The 22,271-nt window shown below is 32.9% G+C and overlaps 1 protein-coding gene and 1 long non-coding RNA gene across 6 annotated transcripts in view; one reads left to right on the top strand and one right to left on the bottom strand.

Annotated features, from left to right (window-relative positions):
• Positions 1-22,271, bottom strand: part of PHIP (PHIP subunit of CUL4-Ring ligase complex) — a 185,400-nt gene that overhangs the window by 107,490 nt on the left and 55,639 nt on the right. For all 5 annotated transcript variants that reach the window (XR_012517301.1, XM_074398034.1, XM_074398033.1 and 2 more), the window contains 8 exons: positions 18,107-18,328; positions 17,687-17,787; positions 11,661-11,731; positions 10,075-10,175; positions 9,942-9,982; positions 8,825-8,923; positions 7,906-8,059; positions 7,332-7,466 (listed from right to left, as the gene is read on the bottom strand). Coding sequence is in view for 4 of the 5 variants with exons in the window: in XM_074398034.1 (XP_074254135.1) it covers positions 7,332-7,466; positions 7,906-8,059; positions 8,825-8,923; positions 9,942-9,982; positions 10,075-10,175; positions 11,661-11,731; positions 17,687-17,787; positions 18,107-18,328 (924 nt within the window). In the remaining variant the exon portion in view is untranslated. The remainder of the gene's footprint in view (positions 1-7,331; positions 7,467-7,905; positions 8,060-8,824; positions 8,924-9,941; positions 9,983-10,074; positions 10,176-11,660; positions 11,732-17,686; positions 17,788-18,106; positions 18,329-22,271) is intronic.
• Positions 1-22,271, top strand: part of LOC141584317 (uncharacterized) — a 28,321-nt gene that overhangs the window by 3,599 nt on the left and 2,451 nt on the right. The window lies entirely within an intron of this gene.

Here is a 22,271-nt window from a genome sequence, read left to right as displayed (position 1 = left end):
TAATTTTATGAAATACACTCTTATACCAAGAATGAAAAGAGCTGAGAAATGGAATTTATGCTAAGAATAACCCTTTAGAAGTCCTTCCTTATCTATCAAAAACACTTTTAGGTTAGAGCTTGCCGACATATGGAAAAATATGTACACTAGATACAAAAGAGACTCAGATGTATGTTTAAAATAAATGGTGGATCCTGGCCAACATGGTGAAACCCCGTCCCTACTAAAAATACAAAAATCAGCTGAGCCTGGTGTGCCTGTAGTCCCAGCTACTCAAAAGGCTGAGGCAGGAGAATCGCCTGAACCCAGGAGGTGGAGGTTGCAGTGAGCCGAGATCACAACACTGCACTCCAGCCAAGGGACAGAGCGAGACTCTGTCTCAGTGGGGTAGGGGGAGAATGTGTTGGCTATCTTCTCATTATGTAAAAAAGACGATTTTAAAATAAACTATCTAAATTCCAACAGATCAGATGTTATCAAATTACTTTAAAATATTGTTACTGCATGGCTGTGTTAATATTGAAAATGCTTTAACTAATGCCAGCATAAGAAAGGAAACTGCTGGACTTGACTTGATAAAATCAGTGGATCAAATTATTACATAAAAGGGAAAAAATTATTACATAAAAGTGATTCTGAAAAATCAGCTCTAAATGTTCATCAAAAGAAAAATATTACCAAAATAAGTATCTTCAAATTTAAGAGCATTTTGTACCCATATTCTGATTTCTACGGGGAAAGCAATACTATTGATTAAACCTCCCTTGTGGCTTATTCTCTTTTGGTCTTTCTGGCATATTAGCATAGCGTGTCTTCCTGGATACACCCTCTAGAGATTATGACCTCTTTTCCATTCTGCTAAATATATGAGTATTTTCCAAAGTTTACTTCTAAGCCTTCTGCACTGCCTTCTCCTGTCTCCATGAGGAAGTAAACTATACTCTATAGGAAACACTTCAACATTTTCTTCTTTTTACTTCTATCCCCTCTAAGCATTCTATCTCCAAGTGCTAGCTGGCCATTTCCACATAGGTAGTCGAACACAATAAATATTATTACAAATGAACTAAAAAAAGAAGTCAGTTCTCCCTTATGTCTTTCAAATTTCCATTAACAAAACCATTATTCTCAAGGTCACCCTGGCTTAACACTCTATGAACACATTTATTAAATCTTTCCTCCCCATCACCCTATGGCCAAAATTCCCATATCAGTCACAAAATACCAAGTCATACATGTATTTTTTTCTTTACAAATTTCCTACCAACTATTCCTATAGTTTTTCATGACTAATTAATGTAGTTCTCCTGACACTTATTCAGTTTTATACCTGAAATAGTATTACTGGCAACCAAACTATTTTTCTCTTAGCTTCTCGATCAGCCTATAAAATAATTTACGAAAGCCCCCACAATGTTCATAGGTACTTATGCCTATGAGATCATTTGAAGTCATTGACAGTTCATCTCAGTTTCTATTTTTTGTCATTAATTCCAAAATCTGTTGCAAGCAACTTTCTAAATAACTCTATGAACATGTCTTGACATTTACGTTGTTATTTATAATGTTCCTCTTATTTATAAAATTCACTCTCTTATTGACTCAATTCCTATTTATCTTTCAAGGCATAGTTCAAATTCCTCCTCCTCAACGCAACTCCAATCATCTACCCTGATGTGATCCCTACATCTTAAGATACAGCAATTGTCTTTCCTCATTTGTCATGTTACCATTTGAAATTATCAATATTTATCTCTTAACATACATTTTGTATACTGTATCTCCCCACCTTAACTATAGACTGACTAAAAATACAGACCATGTCTAATTCTCTCTTGTGGTCCTTATATTTTGTGCTTAACACAAAATAAAAGACTCAAATTAAAACAATCAAATATTTGTTAATCAAAATGTCTTCATCTGCATGTTTGTATTTTGTATCATTTCATAAACTTTCTCTTGTAATTATCAAATCTCAAATACCCTTGTGATAGCAGGTCATGGACTATGTCCAAGAATTACTACTAAAAGTAATTCACCAAATATAATGCAGTATGAGAAGCTGAAGAGACAAACTCATATTCATGGCAACAGATTAACATGCCTTTGGTATCAAGATATATATATATGTATCTAAAACCTGAAAGAAAGTGATGATAACCAAAGGGTATGAGAAGACCGAAGGTACTTCCTTACCCAAAGAAGCTGAAACATAGACTGGAAGCATCAGAGAGTCCTTTTAACACAGAGAGTATAAATATAGAACATTATCTTGTTATATGATGATAGGAGGAAAGAAGGAAGGAAAGGAAGGAAGGCAGGAGAGAAGGGAGGGAAAGAGGGAGAGACAGGAGAGGGAGAAAGGAAAAGCAAGAAAGAGAAACAGAAACAGACTCTTACCCTGACTCACAAGAGATAACACAATTGAGATATATATTTTTTGAGCTTCTCTTTCTCCCTTTCCTAGATCTGTACAGCTACAATCATTTACAACTAAAGTACAGGTCACACTGAGAACATGTTAACATCAGAAGAAGTATGCATGTACAAAAATTCTGGGTGGTAGATTGGCAGCCTCTGCTCGTTTGGAACGTTGCAAGGAGAAATATATTGTTCTGGATTAGTGGACACTGGAACTTTTTTTAAAAACAATCTCTTAAGTAAAAGAAAGGTTAAGAGAACAATTACAAAAATAAGGATAACTTTAATCAAATAAAAACTTATTTGGAATTTACCCATGAAACAATGAAGTAAAGCAAAAACCAAATTCCGTAAAACTGCTTTCTATCAAGAGACATACTGTATTCTTTGATTAAAATCAAAACCAGACAGGAGGTAACAAACTACAGCTTTGAATAACATGACAGAAATAGATAGGGAGAGAGAGAAAGACATAGCTAGGGCTACAGAGAAAAGAAAGAGTAAGATAAATAAAGCGAAACCACCAGAAACATGAGGAAAGCTACTAAAAACACCAAGTCCACAAATTCAACTCCAAACAACTTTTATTTACTATTTAATATTCAAATGGCCTAGTACTAAGAAATGTGAAGTCACTGTATCTTTTCCAATTAATTTAATATTCATTTAGTTAAACTCGGTTAAAACTTAGATGTACTGTGATAATTTAATGAGGGGAAAAAAGGCCATAAAACAATTTATATTTAGGAACTTTTAAGGTTATAGTTAACTTACACTCCTGGCAACCTCTTTCACACAAGGCCCTCAACTTTAGCCCTCAGAGTCAGCAAACATTTTCAAGCTATTTCTGGGAATGATTTACCTGCCTTTTAGCATTTAATGGGAGTATAAAGCCTTCAGAGTTTAGAACAACTTTCATCAAAACAAAGCTATTCTGATGTTTACCTCCTGCCAATGCCAAACAAATGTGGGCTTACTAAGTTATGCCCAACTATTATGGTTTGGAATATTGTTAATATACACTACTTGCTTCAATAAAATATTCAGATATATGCTACTTTTCCTCTGAATACTCAAGTTATGTAAGGACTGTCCAGTTGAAATGTAAAGAAGTAACTGATAAAAGTATTGAAGACCTAGAATTCAGGTTTTTTTGTTTGTTTTAAGTTGTCTCATAATTTCCTCTACAAAACTCTCTTTGGCTTCTTCCCCTGGTTCATTTAAAAAAGAAAAACAACAAAAAGAATCACTTTTTGTTGTTGGTTTTTGCAATAAGTGTTTTTAAAAATATTATTTTATTTTTAGCTGAAGTTGAGACAGCAGAAGGGGTAGGGGGAATACAAGCTACATGTTCTATCTATTCCATTTCATGCCCCATGTTAGCCTCTTTCAAAACATCATCTCACATGTCATATTCTTCTTATAAAAGTACAAAAACAAACCCAACACCCACTCCCCAACTGCTTTTATCATTGAGATCCTCTATTAGGAGGAAACTCAGCAGTAAAAATAAGAAAAACAAACCCATCAGTCTTTCTGGAGAATACCCCTTGAAAGTTGAGAATCCATTTATAAGATTTCGGAATGAAGTAAATTATTTAAGCATATAAGAAGTAAATATCTTTATCTCAATTCCCAATCTCATACTCTAGCTTCTTGACAATTTTAGATGGTCCCAAAATAAAGCATAAGTTTTTAAACCATGGCTTGATACAGAAAAAAATTAGAACATTTATTAGAATGACTATCAGAGCAATATTAAAATATTATGTCTTATAATCAACTATTTAAAAATTATTAAAATGTAATTACTACGTATCAAACAGGCATTTCAAAGTTTACCTTTTCACATGAAAGCCTTTTTAACATTACAGGATTTTTGACTATTTATAAAATTTCAAAAAAAGAATTTACATTTTCATAATTGCACAAAATTGTAGTAAAATGCTGACAAATACAAAATGCTAAATTTTATGTTACATGATTTCCATTATTTTTTGCAAAAGTAGTATAAATTTCCAATTCAATTGTTATTCAAAAAGCAGGGACAATATTATTCTCAAAATACACTTGATAAAAACTTGTATTTAAGAAATTTGTGCATAAAATTGTTATTTCAAAGGTATAGTCTATATTCCTTATTTTCTAGCTGTAGGCAGAATGGTGAATTTACTTATCAGTTTTATAAACTTCAGTTTTAACAGTCACATGAAATAACATTTCATCTTTAAAATATTTCATATGATTTTCACCATTTCTAGTCAAAACAGGAGTATTCCAACAAAATTATTCATCCTCTAATATATCAAAGCACTACATATGACTAGAACCTTCAAAAGGGACTCAAAAAATATTTACTAAACTTGTGATTACTACCTGCAACTTAACATTAGGGATTAAATCTGTATGCGATCAAATATCGTGGTATTTTACTAACTGAAAAACTTAATTGATTAGCTACACAGAGCCAAATAGCTGTAATTATAGCCAAAACTCAACATTCATGAGAGCAAGCAGTGAGAACACAGGCCCTCCCTTGAATTGTTTCTCTTTATTTTCTTAATAGCAATGCTGAATGTTTTCATCTTCCATTTTCCCATAAATAAAACAAGCAATGAAAAGAACAAAAGAGTGAAGAGCAAAAAGAAGTAGGGCAATTAGATAACTCATAAGAGACAGACAGGAAATAAAATTAAGGTAAAGAGTAAGATGTCAAAAGATCCACTCAGAGTTATTACCATCATGACAACATTTCTTTAAGGAAGTATCACTAATTGGGTATAGTTAGAAGTTAGCTATGCAGTAACAGTGACAAAAGCTCAAAAAGCCAACCATGATTAGATTTGCATATATTAGCAATAGCCAGAATCATGGATTTATGCCCAAATGCCCACATAATAGCTGTGTGAACTCAGTAAATTTGGGCAAAGCACTTCATCTCTGTAATGTATAGTTTCTTCATTCTGAAGACCAAGAACAATAAAATCTATCTTGATTATCTTACAAGGTTTTCATGAGACCCAAAGGAGGTAAAATATGTGGGAACCATTCAACATCACATACAAAATTAAAGGTAGTATCTTTATTTTACTGAGAATAAGGGTGGCGCACTTTCTGTTTTTTTAATGCAGGATATATTTTTTAGCCTTTCTGATTTATGTTTCACTCATAGTGTGCAATTCTATGGATACTACCCAATTCAACTTATTATATATCAATTTGTTTCTTCTGCCTTTTAGAGGTTTTTCCATCTCTTATCCATAAAAAGAACCAGAAAAATATCCTCATCTAAAACTCTTATTTAACAATAAACAATTTTTAAGGCAGTAATATAATTAGCTAATTTTTAAAAGTATGTATTATGGCTGACTTCTGGTTCCATTAGTAATTTTTAATGGTCTAAGAGCAAATCACTTAACTCTCAAGGTGCTGTAGTTTTTGTACATACTGGAAAGGTAGAATATTAGTGTGACCACCTTACCTGATAAAGGAAAATTCACCTTTGTAACTGAAAAGTTAAGGCAGTATTCAATTATGAAATAAAAGTTTCCCTCCAAGCCCTCTACCAATACAGTAATGCCCTTTGGAAACACAAAACTACTAAATAAAGGCACTAGTATATCTAGAGCCCACACATTTTTTCTTTTTTTGAAGCTACAAAGACAAACTGAGAAATGACTAATTTCCTTATTCAACAGATATTCCAAAACGAAGCAAATTAGAAACAAAAGTATAGAAAAGAAGAAAACATTTTTACTAGCATATTTACAGATTTGCTTTTTAAAACATCTCCATACAATCACAAAGGAAATCCATCCATCCATCCATCACTAACAAGTGCACACCAAATAATTAACACTGTTTTCTAGAAACAGAGGTTTTACGAACCTTATTTCTTACTGAATGTATACGAAGGCACAGCCTTAAAGATAGCTTATTTCCCTGACTAAAAAATTAGCTGTTATATCTGCATTCTCACAACATAGAAATAACTTTATTCTGATTATTATCAATCAAGCATAGCATCACATACATGTAATTTTTTCACAAACCATTATTTCACAAACAACTGCTGTGTGAAATAATTTATTTGGCAAAATAATTGACCATATGTACTAACTGTATTGTTTTATGGTTCATTACTAAAGGTTTCTATAATTGTTTTTTTTTTTTTAATTTAAACATGCTGAAATACTGGAAATGTATTTTTTTCTTTTGTTCTCTGTTGAACGGTATTTCTAATATACAGAAAGTAGAATTTTTAAAAATATGACTGCATAAGCTGCAGTCGTTGAGGAGACCTTTAGACTTCATACAGTTGTTGGAAAGAAGTAGAAACATTGCTCCATAAGCTGTATGTGATACATTAAAACATTGTAATTCAAATGCTCAGCAAATTATGTTAAAATCTAAGAACGAAAATGTGGAAACAAAGGGCTATAAATTCAAATAATAATATACTACCATTTGATTAAAAGCAGGAAATGCCTGATTCTTTGGCTTTAATTTTAAAATCAATGTACTGGAATCAAATTCTGTTGTGCTAGAACACTAAAATAAGTACAATACAATCTAAGTATTTATTTATAATTTCTTCACATGGTTTTTCAAATATTTTTTCTTCTTTATATTGTATCTTCATACTTGTAAATTTCCAAAGTTTCACTGCTAAAACTAATAAAACTAAAACAGTTATCACAATGTACAGATATTGTAATATGCACAATTCATTTTCTTTTACATTCAGCATGTCAATAAAGGTGTGAAATAAATCATTCTTTATTGATGGAAATTTAAAGTCAAAATAATAAACCAATTTTTAAATGGATTTCCTTTGTGACAGGTAGAGTACCTTTGTCAAAAAGCTCCCAAATCTTTAGCAGGTATAAAATGAAGAGACTGATAATTACCATATTGAAATAAGATCGTATTTTGACTCCTCTTGCCAGATCCCACACTATCACGTTTCCATCATGACCAGCAGAAAAGAGAACTCTAGGGTCGAATGGGTGTGGTTCGAGAACAAACACCTCATCTTCATGACCCTAGAATAGTTTTGAAGTGTCAAAGAATCACAGATATTAAAAAAAGAAAAAAAAACACAATGATACATCAATATGGCACTATTTCTAGAAACAGAGTTTTATGTATTATTAAATTGGCAAAAATCTTTAAATTTGTCTTGTATAAATAACAATGAAACTGAGCTAATATCATTGTCCAGGCCTTTGCTATCACCTAGTAGACATGAGACTACTGTTAGTGGATCTTTTCATTACGAAAAAACAGCAAATATCTACTATATGTTTCCAAGCCAAACCTGTTTAAATGCATTGTTAAATTATTCCCAATCACTTGCAAAGCCCTGTTACACCAGCAAGCAAGAGTTTTTAGCTAACATGAAAGACTTTATTCCTCAATGAGAATATTTCATTCTATAGTGAGCTTCAATTATATCAAATAAAATTAGAATTCTTTTCTCACCATCAGGACATGAATTAGTTGACCAGTGTAAGAATTCCAAACTTTCAGAGTCATGTTATTAACTGCAGTTATAACTGTATTGTCATGTCGATCCCAAGCTACCATAGTAACTTTCATTTTTGTGATTTTATCTTCTATTCCTTGAAGGTTTTGGCTGAAAATGAGGAATTATTTGTTTATACTATTTAAATACTGACACAACAAAAACCAAAACATACAATCTATAATTTGTATTTATATTCATTAACCTAGTAACTGTCACTTAACAGTAACTGAGAAGTTTCAATCAACATGGAATGATGATAAAAATCCCTGCACTGAGTCAGGAAATACAGTATTTCCACAATTCCAGCACTTCTAAATCATTAGTAACAGATGCTCTTGCATGAATATCACTGCTATAAATCTATCTAGATCTACGAATTCTGTGCCATGCTGCTCACTCTCCACCTTTTACTGTTGCTGTCATCCCCTGCTGACTGTTCTGCTTTCCCATCCATCTGAGATGACTAAACATAAATACAAATGGAAAAAATGATAAAATATTAAAACCAAAATACAGTTACAACACAGAGTATAATTTATCTTGGCTGAGGAAACCAATGGATATAAAATATTGTCCCTCTGTAATAAATGAAACATAGTAAGTTCTGGCTTCTGAAAAAAATATTTAAAAATTATTCTTACAGTGCTTTTATCATCCCCTTAAAAAAAATTAATGCAGATCTCCTCAAATATGCCAATGAATCATTTCATAAAAATCAACACTGCTCATCTCCAAATGCACCTACAGTTATTGCAGAAAAGTAGTAATTTTAACATGACATATAATTTTATAGGCTGAGAGTCACTCCAACCTGCGCTATAACATACTTTAAATAATCAATATCTACATAATATTTCCAATTTGACCTCTTACCCTGCTGGACGAGTAGCCATATCCAACAAAATGCTCTTCCATTCTCTCCGTTTAAATTGCCAAATGCGTGCTGTCCCATCACGGCTCCCACTTACAAACCTGTATTAAAAGGAATTCAATCCCCCAAAGAAAAATCACATATGCTTCATCAAAATGCACTTTTTCCAGAGATCTCGTTTAAAAAGACAGCATTCATCTTTATTTATACAGCATTCTAATAACTTCTGAAACTTTATGGACCTTGTTAGAATTTTATATACAGATGTTCCAATTTTCATGACTAGGTCTCAAAAATAACATTTTCAAAAATGGTTTCAGGTCACTATATACTATTCCAGAAATAAAATCAGTATTTTCCAAGGAAAAACAATAATTTTCCTCTCAATAGTAAAAAATCTGACTTACTCTACTCAAGGTATTAAAAGTAATTTTATTTCCTTTTATAACAAGAACATGGGAAAATTTACATAATATCATCAATAAACAGGTCTGCCTCAAGCATTATACTGTGAAACATTTCCAATCTATACCAAAAGCTTCTCTACATTTTTATACATATCTGGAACATATAGGGTAGTTTAAAAAGCAGTTATTGGCCAGGCACAGTGGCTCATGCTGGTAATTCCAGCACTTTGGGAGGCCAACGCGGGCAGATTACAAGGTCAGAGATCGAGACCATCCTGGACAACACGGCGAAATCCCGTCTCTAATAAAATATAAAAAATTAGCTGAGCCTGGTGGTGAGCACCTGTAGTCCCAGCTACCTGAGAGGCTGAGGCAGGAGAATCGCTTGAACCCAGGAGGCAAAGGTTGCAGTGAGCTGAGATCGCACCATTGCACTCCAGCCTGGTGACAGACTAAGACTCTGCCTCCCAATTAAAAAAAGCAGTTCTTACTAAAATAGTCCAAGTATACTAACATTATTAAAAATAAAATAAAGACGTGTCTATGAATGTGAAGGCTATAATCACTTTTAAGTATAACTGGTCAAGATCTTTATTTTAGGTAGATGATTATTTCCTACACAACTCTAAATAAAACCTGAATACTAAAATTTCATAATTTAGTCTTTATTTCATAATTTTAAAGTTAGAATTAAATTAGACAAATATTTTACCTGTTACTAGTGTTGGAAAACTGGATACTGTCAACTTTGTCCTACATATAAACAAATAAAAAAGTGGGTGCTGAATGTAAACTGTTAGACTCACATAAATTATACTCATCTAATTCTTTTCACCAATACTTACAGTATGAAACTCCAATTCTGATATTTTCTCTGGCTGACCTGATCCAAAAAAATAAACCCGAATAATATGATCTGTGCTTCCTGTCGCCAGAAACATTCCACCTATGAAGAATAAAAGCAATTACTTTCTACTAAAACATAACTTCAAAATCTCTGAAAATTAGATAATAAAATGTAAGCAAAATTACAATATATACTGCATTAATATTTTACTCCAAAACCATTCACATTTATCCTAAATATATAACACATCTAACTGAAATTTAAGAAAGAAGTTTAGGAATATATCTTTGACTAGAATGAATTTTTCAATGTGTACAGAAGTAAAGCTTTACTTAAAAATAATTTTACTAAATTATGTAACTATACCATATTAAAATTATCATTCATCTTCACTAGAAAATACTTCTCTCTCAACTCTGGTGAAATTTTTCTCTTGCCTCATTTCCCATCTGTCAAAATCTTATCAAACTTTTAAGGCCCAACTCCCTCAGTGACTTTTCTTTACAAACTTTGAAATCAAATGAGGCTGTCCTCTTCAGAACTCCCTTAAGATTTTGTTTTGTAGCACATTCATTCTACCTTGCATTACAGTTATTTCTATATGCAGTGCATTCAAGAGTAATACTCTTCCACAGTATTGAAAGCAATGCCTGTATATAATGAAATACTTAACTACTTTTGCTAAACGATCTACCCACTAACCCCTTAAAAAAAAAATCAAACTGTCTTTGAAAAATGAGTAAAAATTCAGAGTACTCTGGATGCATGTATGGGGCCTTTATTTGTGTGATTACTACAAGGAACACTGAATCCATAGCAGTGACACTGGAAATCTGTAAGTCAGAGAATGAAGATGTTTGGATATTAGTATGGCAAAAACAGAATCACTTCATCAGTTTGCTATCCCTTATCTCAGGTAATACTCCTACCCACAATCATAAAATAAACAGAAAAAGTAAAACTAAAACTAAAGTAGGAGGAACAGGTATTAGACACTGTTTATATCTATTCATGTTTAAGTTTCTTGTCAATTTACTACAAATATCCAGATTTCTTTAATAACTTGTTTAAAAACACCCTAGCATCTATTCAAAATGCTGCTGCATAAACACAAATCTGAATTGGAATCTTGGCACAATTACACAAACACTTTTTAAAGTGCAAATAACAATATATAGCAAATTAACTAATAAAGATACACAAATATCAATCAAATTAATTTTACTTAACTATAGAATACCTCCAAAATCCATGAAAACATAAACCAGATTTAAAATGCTATTCTTACAATGAAACAACTATTTAAACATTCACTCTTTAACAGAGTCAATTTTGAAACTGTTCTCCTACTAGAACATATCTAGTGATTCTGTAAACATATAGTGATTCTATAAACTAAACTCTTGCATAATTGAAATATTTCTAAAAGTTTACAATAATTCTCGATTGCTTATTAGCAGTGACATATGTATAAGAACATCATTTATAATACAATGGTTAATATTTTCCAAAATATTATGTGCTGCACTAGAATGTTTCTAAATGAGTAACTTTGAATGGAAAATAAGAATGCGGGGACCTTACCAGCACTAAAAGAAGAACAGATCATTTGAACTCCAGGCCGAGGGCGTTCTGTAAATTTTGCAGGTCTTGGGCTATAATACAAAAAATAAACAATTAAAAATACCCTGAAGGAACCAATAGCACCAGAAATAATCTGTTTCAAAAAATAATCCACGGAAGAACAAAATTAAGTGAGAAGCAACAGATGGCTCCCTTCCTAAAAACAACTTAGAAATCATTGTGTGTCATAAATCAGCAGTCCTTACAGAACTTCTAGCTAGATATGGATTTTGTAGGCACTCCTGATTACACAATTATATAAATGGAACAATCCTGTCCTCCAGACATACAGTTACTAGTTACACTCACTTCTAATCAAATTTAAAATGTTCTCAGTTTTTCATACAGAATAGCAATGTACATAATAAGGAACTAAGCTATTCACAAATACAAACACACTAGTAAAATAGGTGCTGTGTCTGTGCCTTATATATACCACCAATAACTGAACTTTTTCAGTATTTTACATTGTTAATTAAGCTTCTCCTTCTTTAACCTACTAATGTGATAAAACATGTCCTTTAAGACCCCCAAAAGTAGGAATATTACACTTATCCTCATGAAAATCTGAAAATAATCTGGCTCTTATGTCAACTATAATGCTCATTCAAAGTAGTAGGCTATAGAAAATGGGTTACACTCGGCTACATTTACATTAATTGCACAACTGTATTATAGATTACAGGTTTTATATTAATACTAACGGTATTAAATGTTTAATGTTACAGTCAACCAAATGAGAAAAAGAAGATTTTTATCATGATACCAGCTATATACATTTAAGAGTGTATATGTAATGTTCCAATATACTGACTATATTTGAAGCCCTACTTACTGCACAGTTCTTCTACACTATTTGAGGAAATGCAAAAATAATTAAAGCCTTAAGCCTATATAACTTTCACAATCTTAACAAATTTAGAGTTTTAGTTTTTTGATTATTTACTAGAAAAAGGTGTATAGTTAAAATATTTCTGAGCTATAGGTTGGTGCAAAAATAATTGCAGTTTCTGTCTTTTTTTTTTTTTTTTTTTTTTTTTTACTTTTCGCTAATAAAATAATGGCAAAACCTCATTTTTCACCAACCTAATATTATATACATTCTGAGCAATAAGAATTAATTATCCTTTATACTGATATAGAATGCAATGAAATGTTAATTTTAAAAATAAGTTTGTACATAGTTTTAAATTATTATTTTCAACAAATTCTATTAACATTCACGGGCTCTGATATAACAACTGAGCAGAACAAATACCATTTAAAGAGATAGATATTAAAACATTCTTAAAACCTAAACATTTATTCAGAGCAAAACTAATTGTAATTTCAGCAAATTAAACTGAATTATGAAAGCAACTAAATGCACTGCTTTCATTAAGTATCTTATGGATTGTAGTTCTAGATTTTTATTAATTTTTGGTACATCTGCTCATGTAAGTTTGAAGCAAACATTTGAACCAAGATGAGACGCATTATAAAATATGCAAACAGTTCTATAAACTACCGTTTTTAAAAATACTTTTATTTTAGAAAGATATCTGCACTCCCATGTTTGCTGCAGCACTGTTCACAATACCAAAGATTTGTGTTTTTTTGTTTTGTTTTGTTTTTTGAGACTAAGTCTTGCTCTGTGGCCCAGGGTGGAGTGCAGTGGAACAATCTCGGCTCACTACAACCTCTGTCTCCTGGGTTCAAGTGATTCTCCTGCCTCAACTTATTAAGTTAAATTACAGCCGAATGACAAAGGCAATGAAATTATATCTTAAAATAGAAGATTAGTGCGACAATGTAAGTAAATTATGTGTTTTATTTGTTTAAGTTTAAAGCAAATCAGTTAAGTTAATTTAAAGGAAAACACATAAACACAGATGCTTTAGAACCTGATGGACAACCATGTAAGACTTTGTCATTGTTAATGTTACGTATTTTTAGACAATTCTCTTTACACACTGGTGAATTATTTTGATTGTCCAAGAAACTTAATAAAGCACTACAAGTTACCATTTTTTTTGGAGACAGAGTCTCATTCTGTCACCCAGGCTGGAGTGCAGTGACACTATCTTGGCTCACTGCAACCTCCACCTCCCAGGTTCAAGTGATTCTCATGCCTCAGCCTCCAACGGAGCTGAGATGACAGGTGCACGCCACCATGCCCAGCTAATTTTTGTGTTTTCAGTGGAGACGGGGTTTTACCATGTTGGCCAACCCAGTCTCAAACCCCTGACCTCAGTCAATCCGCCCTCCTCGGCCTCCCAAAGTGCTGAGATAACAGGGTGAGACAATGCACCTGGCCACAATAGCAAAGATTTGGAAACAAGCAGTGTCCGTAACAGATAAATGGATAAAAATGTGGTACTTATACACAATGGAGTACTAGTCAGCCATAAAAAAGAATGAGATCCTGTCATTTGTAACGACACAGATGGAACTGAAGGTAATTATGCGAAGTGAAATAAAAAGACAAACATCACATGTTCTCACTTATTTTGGGGTTCTAAAAATCAAAATAGTTGAATTCATGAGATAGGATGGTTATCACAGGCTAGAAAGGTAATGGGAGGAAGAGGAGAGAGGTGGGAATGGTTAATGGGTACAAAAATAATACAAAGAATAAACAGGGCCTAGTATTTGACAGCACAACAGCATGACTATAGTCAGTAATAGTTATACATTTGTAAATAATTAAGAGTATAATTGGATAGTTTGTAACACAAAGGATAAATTCTTGAAGGGATGGATACCTCCTTTAACACCATGTGATTATTAAGCACTGCATGTCTGTATCAAAAGATCTCATGTACCCACAAAAACTAAAAGCAAAAAGATTTCATATTCTTAAAGGGAAAAAACAAGTAAGTGAGTAGCCGCAATTTGTTTTCAGATGCATTATTTGAGGAAACATTTTTTAAAAGGGCCTTGGGCGGAGTTCAGTTTTTAGTTCTATCACTTATCAAGTGTGTGACCTTAGGCAAGTTAACATTTCTGTACCTCACTCTCCTCATCTGTGAAACAGGATAATAATAGAACCTATCTCAGAGTTGCTGCGAGATTTAAACCACTGTGATTCATGTAAAGTGCTTAGTACAGTGTCCAATATGCTCAATAAATATTAGTATTTTTATTAGGTTCAATAAGTTCCAGCCAATCCTTCAATGACTGACTGTGGTTTAGTCTGGCATAGTGGTTAAATGAGGTTTCTGACAGTATACTTCTAGTAGTATTTAAATCCTGGCTCCAGTACTACCTGCTAACAATGTAACCTGCTGTGCCCCAGTATGTTCCCCTATCTGCTCCAGAAATAGTAACTGTACCTTTCTCAAAGGGTTCTTATAGGAATTGAGATAACAAATGTGAAATGCTTAGTACTAGCCTGGCAGACTACTTAGTCTAGCAGTAGTCTGCCAGGCTAGTACTATTTGTTTATTTATTACAAATAAAAATTTGTAATCATACTATATGCATATTTTAGGATTCCTAGTCTCTTTACACCTAAGTTTAAATAAACTTGGACAGCTTCCTTCTACTCAGTGACCTCTGGGGCTAGCTTATGGTTCACTTGGCCACTTAGATTACCCATTTAAGAAACAGCATCTTTACAGGTAAGAGTTGATAATATACACATACAAGTGAATTTATAAAGATATTTGAGTTCCCAAAGTTGAAGATTCATTAAACTAATGCAGATGCTGGGTTTCTAAAGTCATTTCCCCCAGCAGATTATACAAAAGTATTATAGCTCAATACAATTTTTGCCTTTGATTATTAATTGAATCCTATGTGACATAAACACAGAAGCAATCTATATCCTGCCTAATTTTTGGCAGTTTTCCACTATGTGAAAATACATAAAGAAAACAGGTGTCCCAAAACTTGTATCTAAAGAGTAACAGATTATTCTTATTTTTATGAGACAGGATCTTGGCTTTGTCGCCGAGACTAGGGTATAGTGCTAGGATCACAGCTCACTTCAGCCTCCAACTCCTAGGCTCAAGCAAGCAGCTCACCTCAGACTCCTAAGTAGCTGGGAGTATAAGTATGCACCACCATGCCTGGCGTTTTGTTTGTTTGCTTGTTTAATTTTTGCAGAGACAGGGTTTTGCTATTTTACTTAGGCTGGTCTCAAAGTTCTGAACCCAAGTGATCTTCCTCCCTTGGCCTCCCAAAGTTTTGAGATTTCAGGCATGAGCCATCATGCCCAGCCAGATTACTCATTTTATGCCTCAACTCTGAATTTAAAAATTTTAAGGGACAATTTTAATACCAAACAGAAAAGAAAATTACTTATAAATAACCAGAAAAAACTTTAAAGTCCAAAAATAAAAAAAATTACTAAGTTGTATATAAAAACTCTTTAGAATATAATCTAAGCTATTAAAATTAATACAAGTACCTATGCTAAAATAAAAACACTTTCATGTATTTTCCTAATTATATCTATGTAAAAACATTCATGGAGAAAAAAAATGCTGTATTAGGGTAGTGGTTTAGATGTGATTCTACATAAAGATTCTGAAAAAAATCATTTATATGGAAAAACTCACTTCTCAAGTGTCCAGAAACATGAAATGTTATTGTACTTAGCAATATAATCCTCAATAAGCACAAGTAAGATGAGAGTTTAATTCCGTAAAACTTACTCTGTTTCTATCCCAATTTGAACATTATCACTTTTTCTTCTCTAAAAAAGTAAGTAGGAAAAGGGAAAGGTATCCCAATCAGGTCCACAAGGAGGTAAAAATATATATAAGGAAACAACAATTAACAATTAACTATTGTTATTGTCCATACACATCAGTAAAATATTTGGACTTTTATCTAAGTATCTATAGAAAGACTTTAAATATGAGGGATGCAAATAAAGTGAAGTCAACTTTCTTTTGTCCAAAGAACCATGTTTTAAATCACAATCTTTTTTCAAATGTAGTTTTATTATGTTACTCAAGTTATCATGGCCCCTAAGCTGCCATAAGAATTACTCTATAAGAATGTATATACACATTAAGTTAAAAAAAGCTTGCCTTGCAGTACAGATAATTATCTAAACACTACTGATTTTAAAATAACAAAGGCACAAATATATTATTTTATTGAATAACTCAACTTAGGTTGGTAATTTATACATAGAAGTCAGAGATAATTATTGATAAACACCTTCTAATCTGAATTACTTTCTACTCGAGTGGCAGAAGTGGCCATTTCCACACTGCAGAATCAACTGACTACACTACTTTCTTGCTCAGAAACTACCCATGGAGCAAACACAGTATTTACTTTACCCTCTATATCCACTTAAAAACCATGGTATAGAAAGCATCAAAGGGCAGAGAAGTGCTCTAGTCCTGGCCTCGCTAATTTCTAAACATTGCTTTAACTATGGGAAAGTCATTTAACCTTTTCAGTGACCATAATCAAAAGATAATACTATCTAGCCAACTTGTTTTGATAAACCAAAGTATTAATATAGATGACGGCACAAAAACAAAATGCTATTATGAAGAGGGACAGGAATACATCTATCTACCTTGATGCAGTTTACTGAAACTTCAATTATTTTATCTCCGTAAGTTTTTCTAGATCTAAAACAAAATCTAAAGTTTATAGATTCAGTAGCATCAATAATTGTAATTATTCTAAAAAACAGCGTTAGAAATTCTTAAGATTATGTTCTCAGCATCAAAAGCAGCTATTAAAACTATGCAGCATACAGAAAGGAATGGTAATAAAAAGTAAATTCTATAGGAAAGAGCTAGGATTAGTATAAAGAGAAAAAAAAAAACATGTGAACGTGAGAAAACTTTCTTTGAAACATAAAAAAAGGGAGAGGTATAAAAATAAAAGAGGTTAGTAAAGAGCCAAAAAAGGATTTCTATTATTTACTCAAGGAGAAAAAGGAAATGTATTCCTATTGTCTACTACTTTATACTTTTACAATTTCACTCATTAAATTAAACACATTTATTCTATGAAATAAAATAGAAACTGACTTTATTTTAAGGGTTCCAGCATCCCAGAGCCAAAAACAAATAGTGCCATCTGCCCCAGTAGAAGATAGGTATCTCTTTGAGCCACTGCACAATGGTGAGAACTGAAAAGACAATCACAGAAAAAAAATCTTTACAAGGGTGACACAGTCCAAATAAAATCTACCTTTACTATACAAATAGCAACTAACAATAACAGTTAGAAAATGGTCAGAATTTACCAAGATTATGACTACTATGTTATTTAAAGTCCATATATTTATAAAGAATGCAGAAATACTCCTTTCTTCATTTTAGTTGGCCTTATATACTGGATTATAAAAGTAACTTCTTAAATTTTACTTTAAATAACCAAAAGTGACTTCATTAAATTTACTTTACATTATAACAACAATAAAAATGTATAGGGATTGAGACGATTACCTGTAGTGATGTAATAGACGCACTGTGGCCCTGAAGAACAGCCAAAGGTGCACAGGTTCGAAGACACCAGACTCGAATCATTTTATCACAACTTCCAGCTGCTATCATGGTATTCTCATAGTTTACAGCCATGTCTGATATTTCAGCAGCATGTCCTCTTAAGGTAGCTAATAACCTCCCATCATCTGTTGCCCAGATTTTCACAAGACAATCATCAGAACCCTTAAAGCAAGAATAAATATTAATAGAATTAACCCTATAAATTTTAATTCAAAATCTTAACACTGATAAGGAAATCCTATCTGTTATGTCCACTTCGGAACAAGTATATTTTTAAATACCAAAAAATGTTAAATATTTGTGTTAGGAATCTTCCTCTACACAAAGCTCTTTATTGAATTAAATCACTTAAAAGCACTTGTGTACTCATCAGCAAGTAAGAGAAATGGGATACTGATGATAATTAACATTTACCTTTGTTTCCCTATCTACTAACAAAGTACCCTCAATGTGGATTTCTGTAAAAGAATTTGGGCCAGGCATGGTGGCTCATGCCTGTAATCCCAGCACTTTGGGAAGCTGGGGCAGGTAAATCACGAAGTCAAGAGATCGAGACCACCCCGGCAAACATGGTGAAACCCCATCTCTACTAAAAATACAAAAATTAGCCGGGCATGGTGGTGCACACCTGTAGTCCCACCCTACTTGGGAGGCTGAGGCAGAATCACTTGAACCTGGGGGTGGAGGTTGCAGTTAGCCGAGATCGCGCCACTGCACTCCAGCCTGGTGACAGAGTAAGACGTCGTGTCAATAAAAAAAAAAAAAAGAAGAAGAAGAAGAATTTAAACTTCTGAGATTAAAAAAAAAAATTATACTTGCAAAACAAATTTAAGATACAATGGTGACTAATACTATCTATTTTGTTTTGTAATACAAAACTAAACGTAGGTTTGTTTGAGGCTTTTTCTCTCAGGAAGCTATGAGTTTCCTATCACTGATCTGCAGCTAAAAACATGGCATCATGTAAAACCAGTTGTCAGAAAAAAATTAATCCTACACATATGAAAGTCAATAAAAATACATAAATTACTTGTTTACTATAGTAGTCTAAGTCTAGAAAGAAACTGTAAAGGATATGGAGTTTCCTATGAATACCTGTATTTACAAATGAACATTTCTGTTTTTAAAAAGCCAAGCTAAAGATCAGAACTTTCAGGCTTTATTTTATTATAAAAATTTTAAATATATAAGAAAGTAGAAAGAACAGTGTCATTAATCCATATATCTACTTCCCAGATTTCTGCCACATTTTCTGGTCTTTAACAGACAGAAAACACACACTCTTGCAAAACTACTGAATATTTTTCAGGATATAGTTTTACTAAGGGTTCATGCTAGAATGCTTGAGGATCTTCCAATCTAATTCTTAAAGAAACACCTTTATATCTGACATTAGAAAGAATTCAGAGGACCTACAGAGGCATATAATTCAGACAAGTTTCCGCATTATACTGACAATAAATATAAAATATACATGATTCCAAAAACACTGTATTAACAGAATATGTTAAATGCTGTAACTTAAATCAGACTCTGCCAAGGCTACCTAAAACACACCCTCAATTAACTATATAGTCAGTTCCTTTGATTGAGCTTTGGAGTAAATTATATGGGTTACTAACTACTATAAATACCAGTAAAACTTAACTTTGGTCAACTATCCATACTAATATCTCGTATTCTTATCACATACCCTTAACCTGACCTTAGGCTTTTCATCAATAAAATAAGGAGGTTAAATTGGATGGCCTTAAAGTTCCCTATACCTTTAAAATTAAGTGATTCATTCATTCATTTATCCCTTTGCCTTGTAATTAAGTATGTAACAACCACTAAAGACGTAAGAATGAGATATAAAGACACAGTATTGCTGTCCTTGTGAAGAAAGACAAAGAATGTAAATGTAGTAATATACCCTAACGTGTCCTAAGTGTTTAGCCATTGTTAATCAGCAGAGATTCCAACAAGGAAACAGTCTACTTTTCCTGAGAGATGGAGAGAAGGATGTTGAAAGGAACCCAGAAGCAGTGATACTTGAACAGAGTCTCATGCAAGAAGAGGCAATGTAATGTAGCAGCTTAGAAGACAGCCTCCAAGGTCAAATATATGACTTTGGATATGCTATAAAACTTCCTGTGTCTCAGATTTCTCATCTATGCCTACCTCATAATATTGTTACAAAACTAAATGAGGGTGAAGAGATAAAACAGTATCTGACACATGGTTAGGGATTTAGCTACTAACATTATTTTTGCTGGCGATAGTATTCACATTCTTATTTTAATACTAATATTTTTAAAAGGGCATTCCATATTGCAACTGTAGAGTAAAGTATGTTCAAAGGCATGAAAATGTGAAACAATGTGAGTAGTTCACAGAACTGCAAGCAAACTGCAAGGTAATTCTGAGTGTGAGGTGAAAGCGTTAAGGAAATTGTAAAAGGCCTTTTACGGTTTACTAAGCAAAGTGGTATGTAATGAGGGTCACTAAAGATTATTATGCAGGTGAGTATCAGGATCATATTTGTGTTTTCCAGAGATTATCCCGGCATCATTGTGAATCAGGCTAGAAAGTAGGAGACCAGTTGAAAGTTGTTAAAACAGTATGGTCAGGAGAGAATGAGTGGTAACACAAATTATTGTAGGAAAAAGGAATAATCAAAGACATGATTGTAACAACTGTTTGGGGAAAGAAAGGAATAAGGAGCACACACCACTGAATATCTGTGGGAAGTGAAGGAAGAGCTGTAGCAGACTATGACTCCTAGAAAGCTGGTCTATACCACCACCTGGCACATTGGAAACATTAGGGATTTGTTACGTTAAAAAATGCTTTAGAGCATTTGTTCAAATTAATTTCTCTAAATTTCACAAATTGAATCAATGTATTCCCTACATTTGATTATCTTCCCAAAATTGAAGGAGTATTTGGTTCTGACCAGCATTCAGTACAAAAAGAATTTTAAGTACACTACAGTAGGTAGACTATGTAACAAAAGTAAAATCACGGTATGTTTCACAATTCCTATCATTCATATGAATCAGTGTGTTTTACATTCTACTATTAAAGGTGCTTCACATATTTTTCATGTTAAGAAAAACACCAGTCTTTAGACCAAAATGTCAGTTTTAATGAAAGGAGTAATGGCAATCTGTTACCTAAAATTAACCTCCACTGACTTTTCACCAATTAAAATGTAACAAGAAGTCCCACTATATTCCTACTGGGTTTATCATTTAGTAATCTTACCAGTTTAGCATTGCTTAATTTTCCCTATTTAGACAAGTGCTGAAAACACACAAAAAATGCATATTCTTCCCCTTGAGTGTATGTATTATCTCAATTAACCTTTCTTTTCTTCCATCAAATTGCCAGAGAGAGAAATACTTGACCACCCTTTCACAAAAATCTCTCTCCATCATCCTCTTCCATGACCCACAGTAGTTTACTGCCCCTACCCCCAATTCTACCCCCTCTGGACTCCTGGAAGACTTTCCAACAGAATTCTAAGCATTCTTACCCAACTTCTATCTCACGTATCACTTGCGATAAATTTACCTTTATGGAAATTTGAAACAATAGATAATCTCAGCATAAATTCATTAAAATTCTTTTAAGATGACTATACGATATACAAGTACTCAAAAATAATTGACTAAAAAGAACTGCGGAGGAAAAAGTAAATGTATTGGGAAAAAATGTTTAAAGCACTTTAAGTATTTTATTATTTATACATTTATTTATTTGAGACAGTCTTGCTCTGTCACCCAGGCTGGAGTACAGTGGCATGATCATGGCTCACTATAACCTCCACTTCCCAGGTTCCAGTGGTTCCCATACCTCAGCCTCCTTAATAGCTGTGATTACAGATGTGCACCACTACACCCAGTTAATTTCTGTGTCTTTACTAGAGATGGGGTTTCTCCCTGGTTGGTCAGGCTGGTCTCGAACTCCTAGTCTCAAGTAATCCACCCACCTCGGCCTCCCAAAGTGCTGGAATTACAGGCTATAAATCTGTTTTAAATAAATGTGGAAGGATGAATTAAAAATCGGTAAAAATTATTCTTTTAAAAAAGACTAAAACGTTTTACAGAAATTGAACAGA

The sequence above is a fragment of the Saimiri boliviensis genome, chromosome 4, assembly GCF_048565385.1.
Source record: "Saimiri boliviensis isolate mSaiBol1 chromosome 4, mSaiBol1.pri, whole genome shotgun sequence".
Taxonomy (NCBI): Eukaryota; Metazoa; Chordata; class Mammalia; order Primates; family Cebidae; genus Saimiri; species Saimiri boliviensis.
This window is presented reverse-complemented; position numbering and strand designations above follow the sequence as displayed.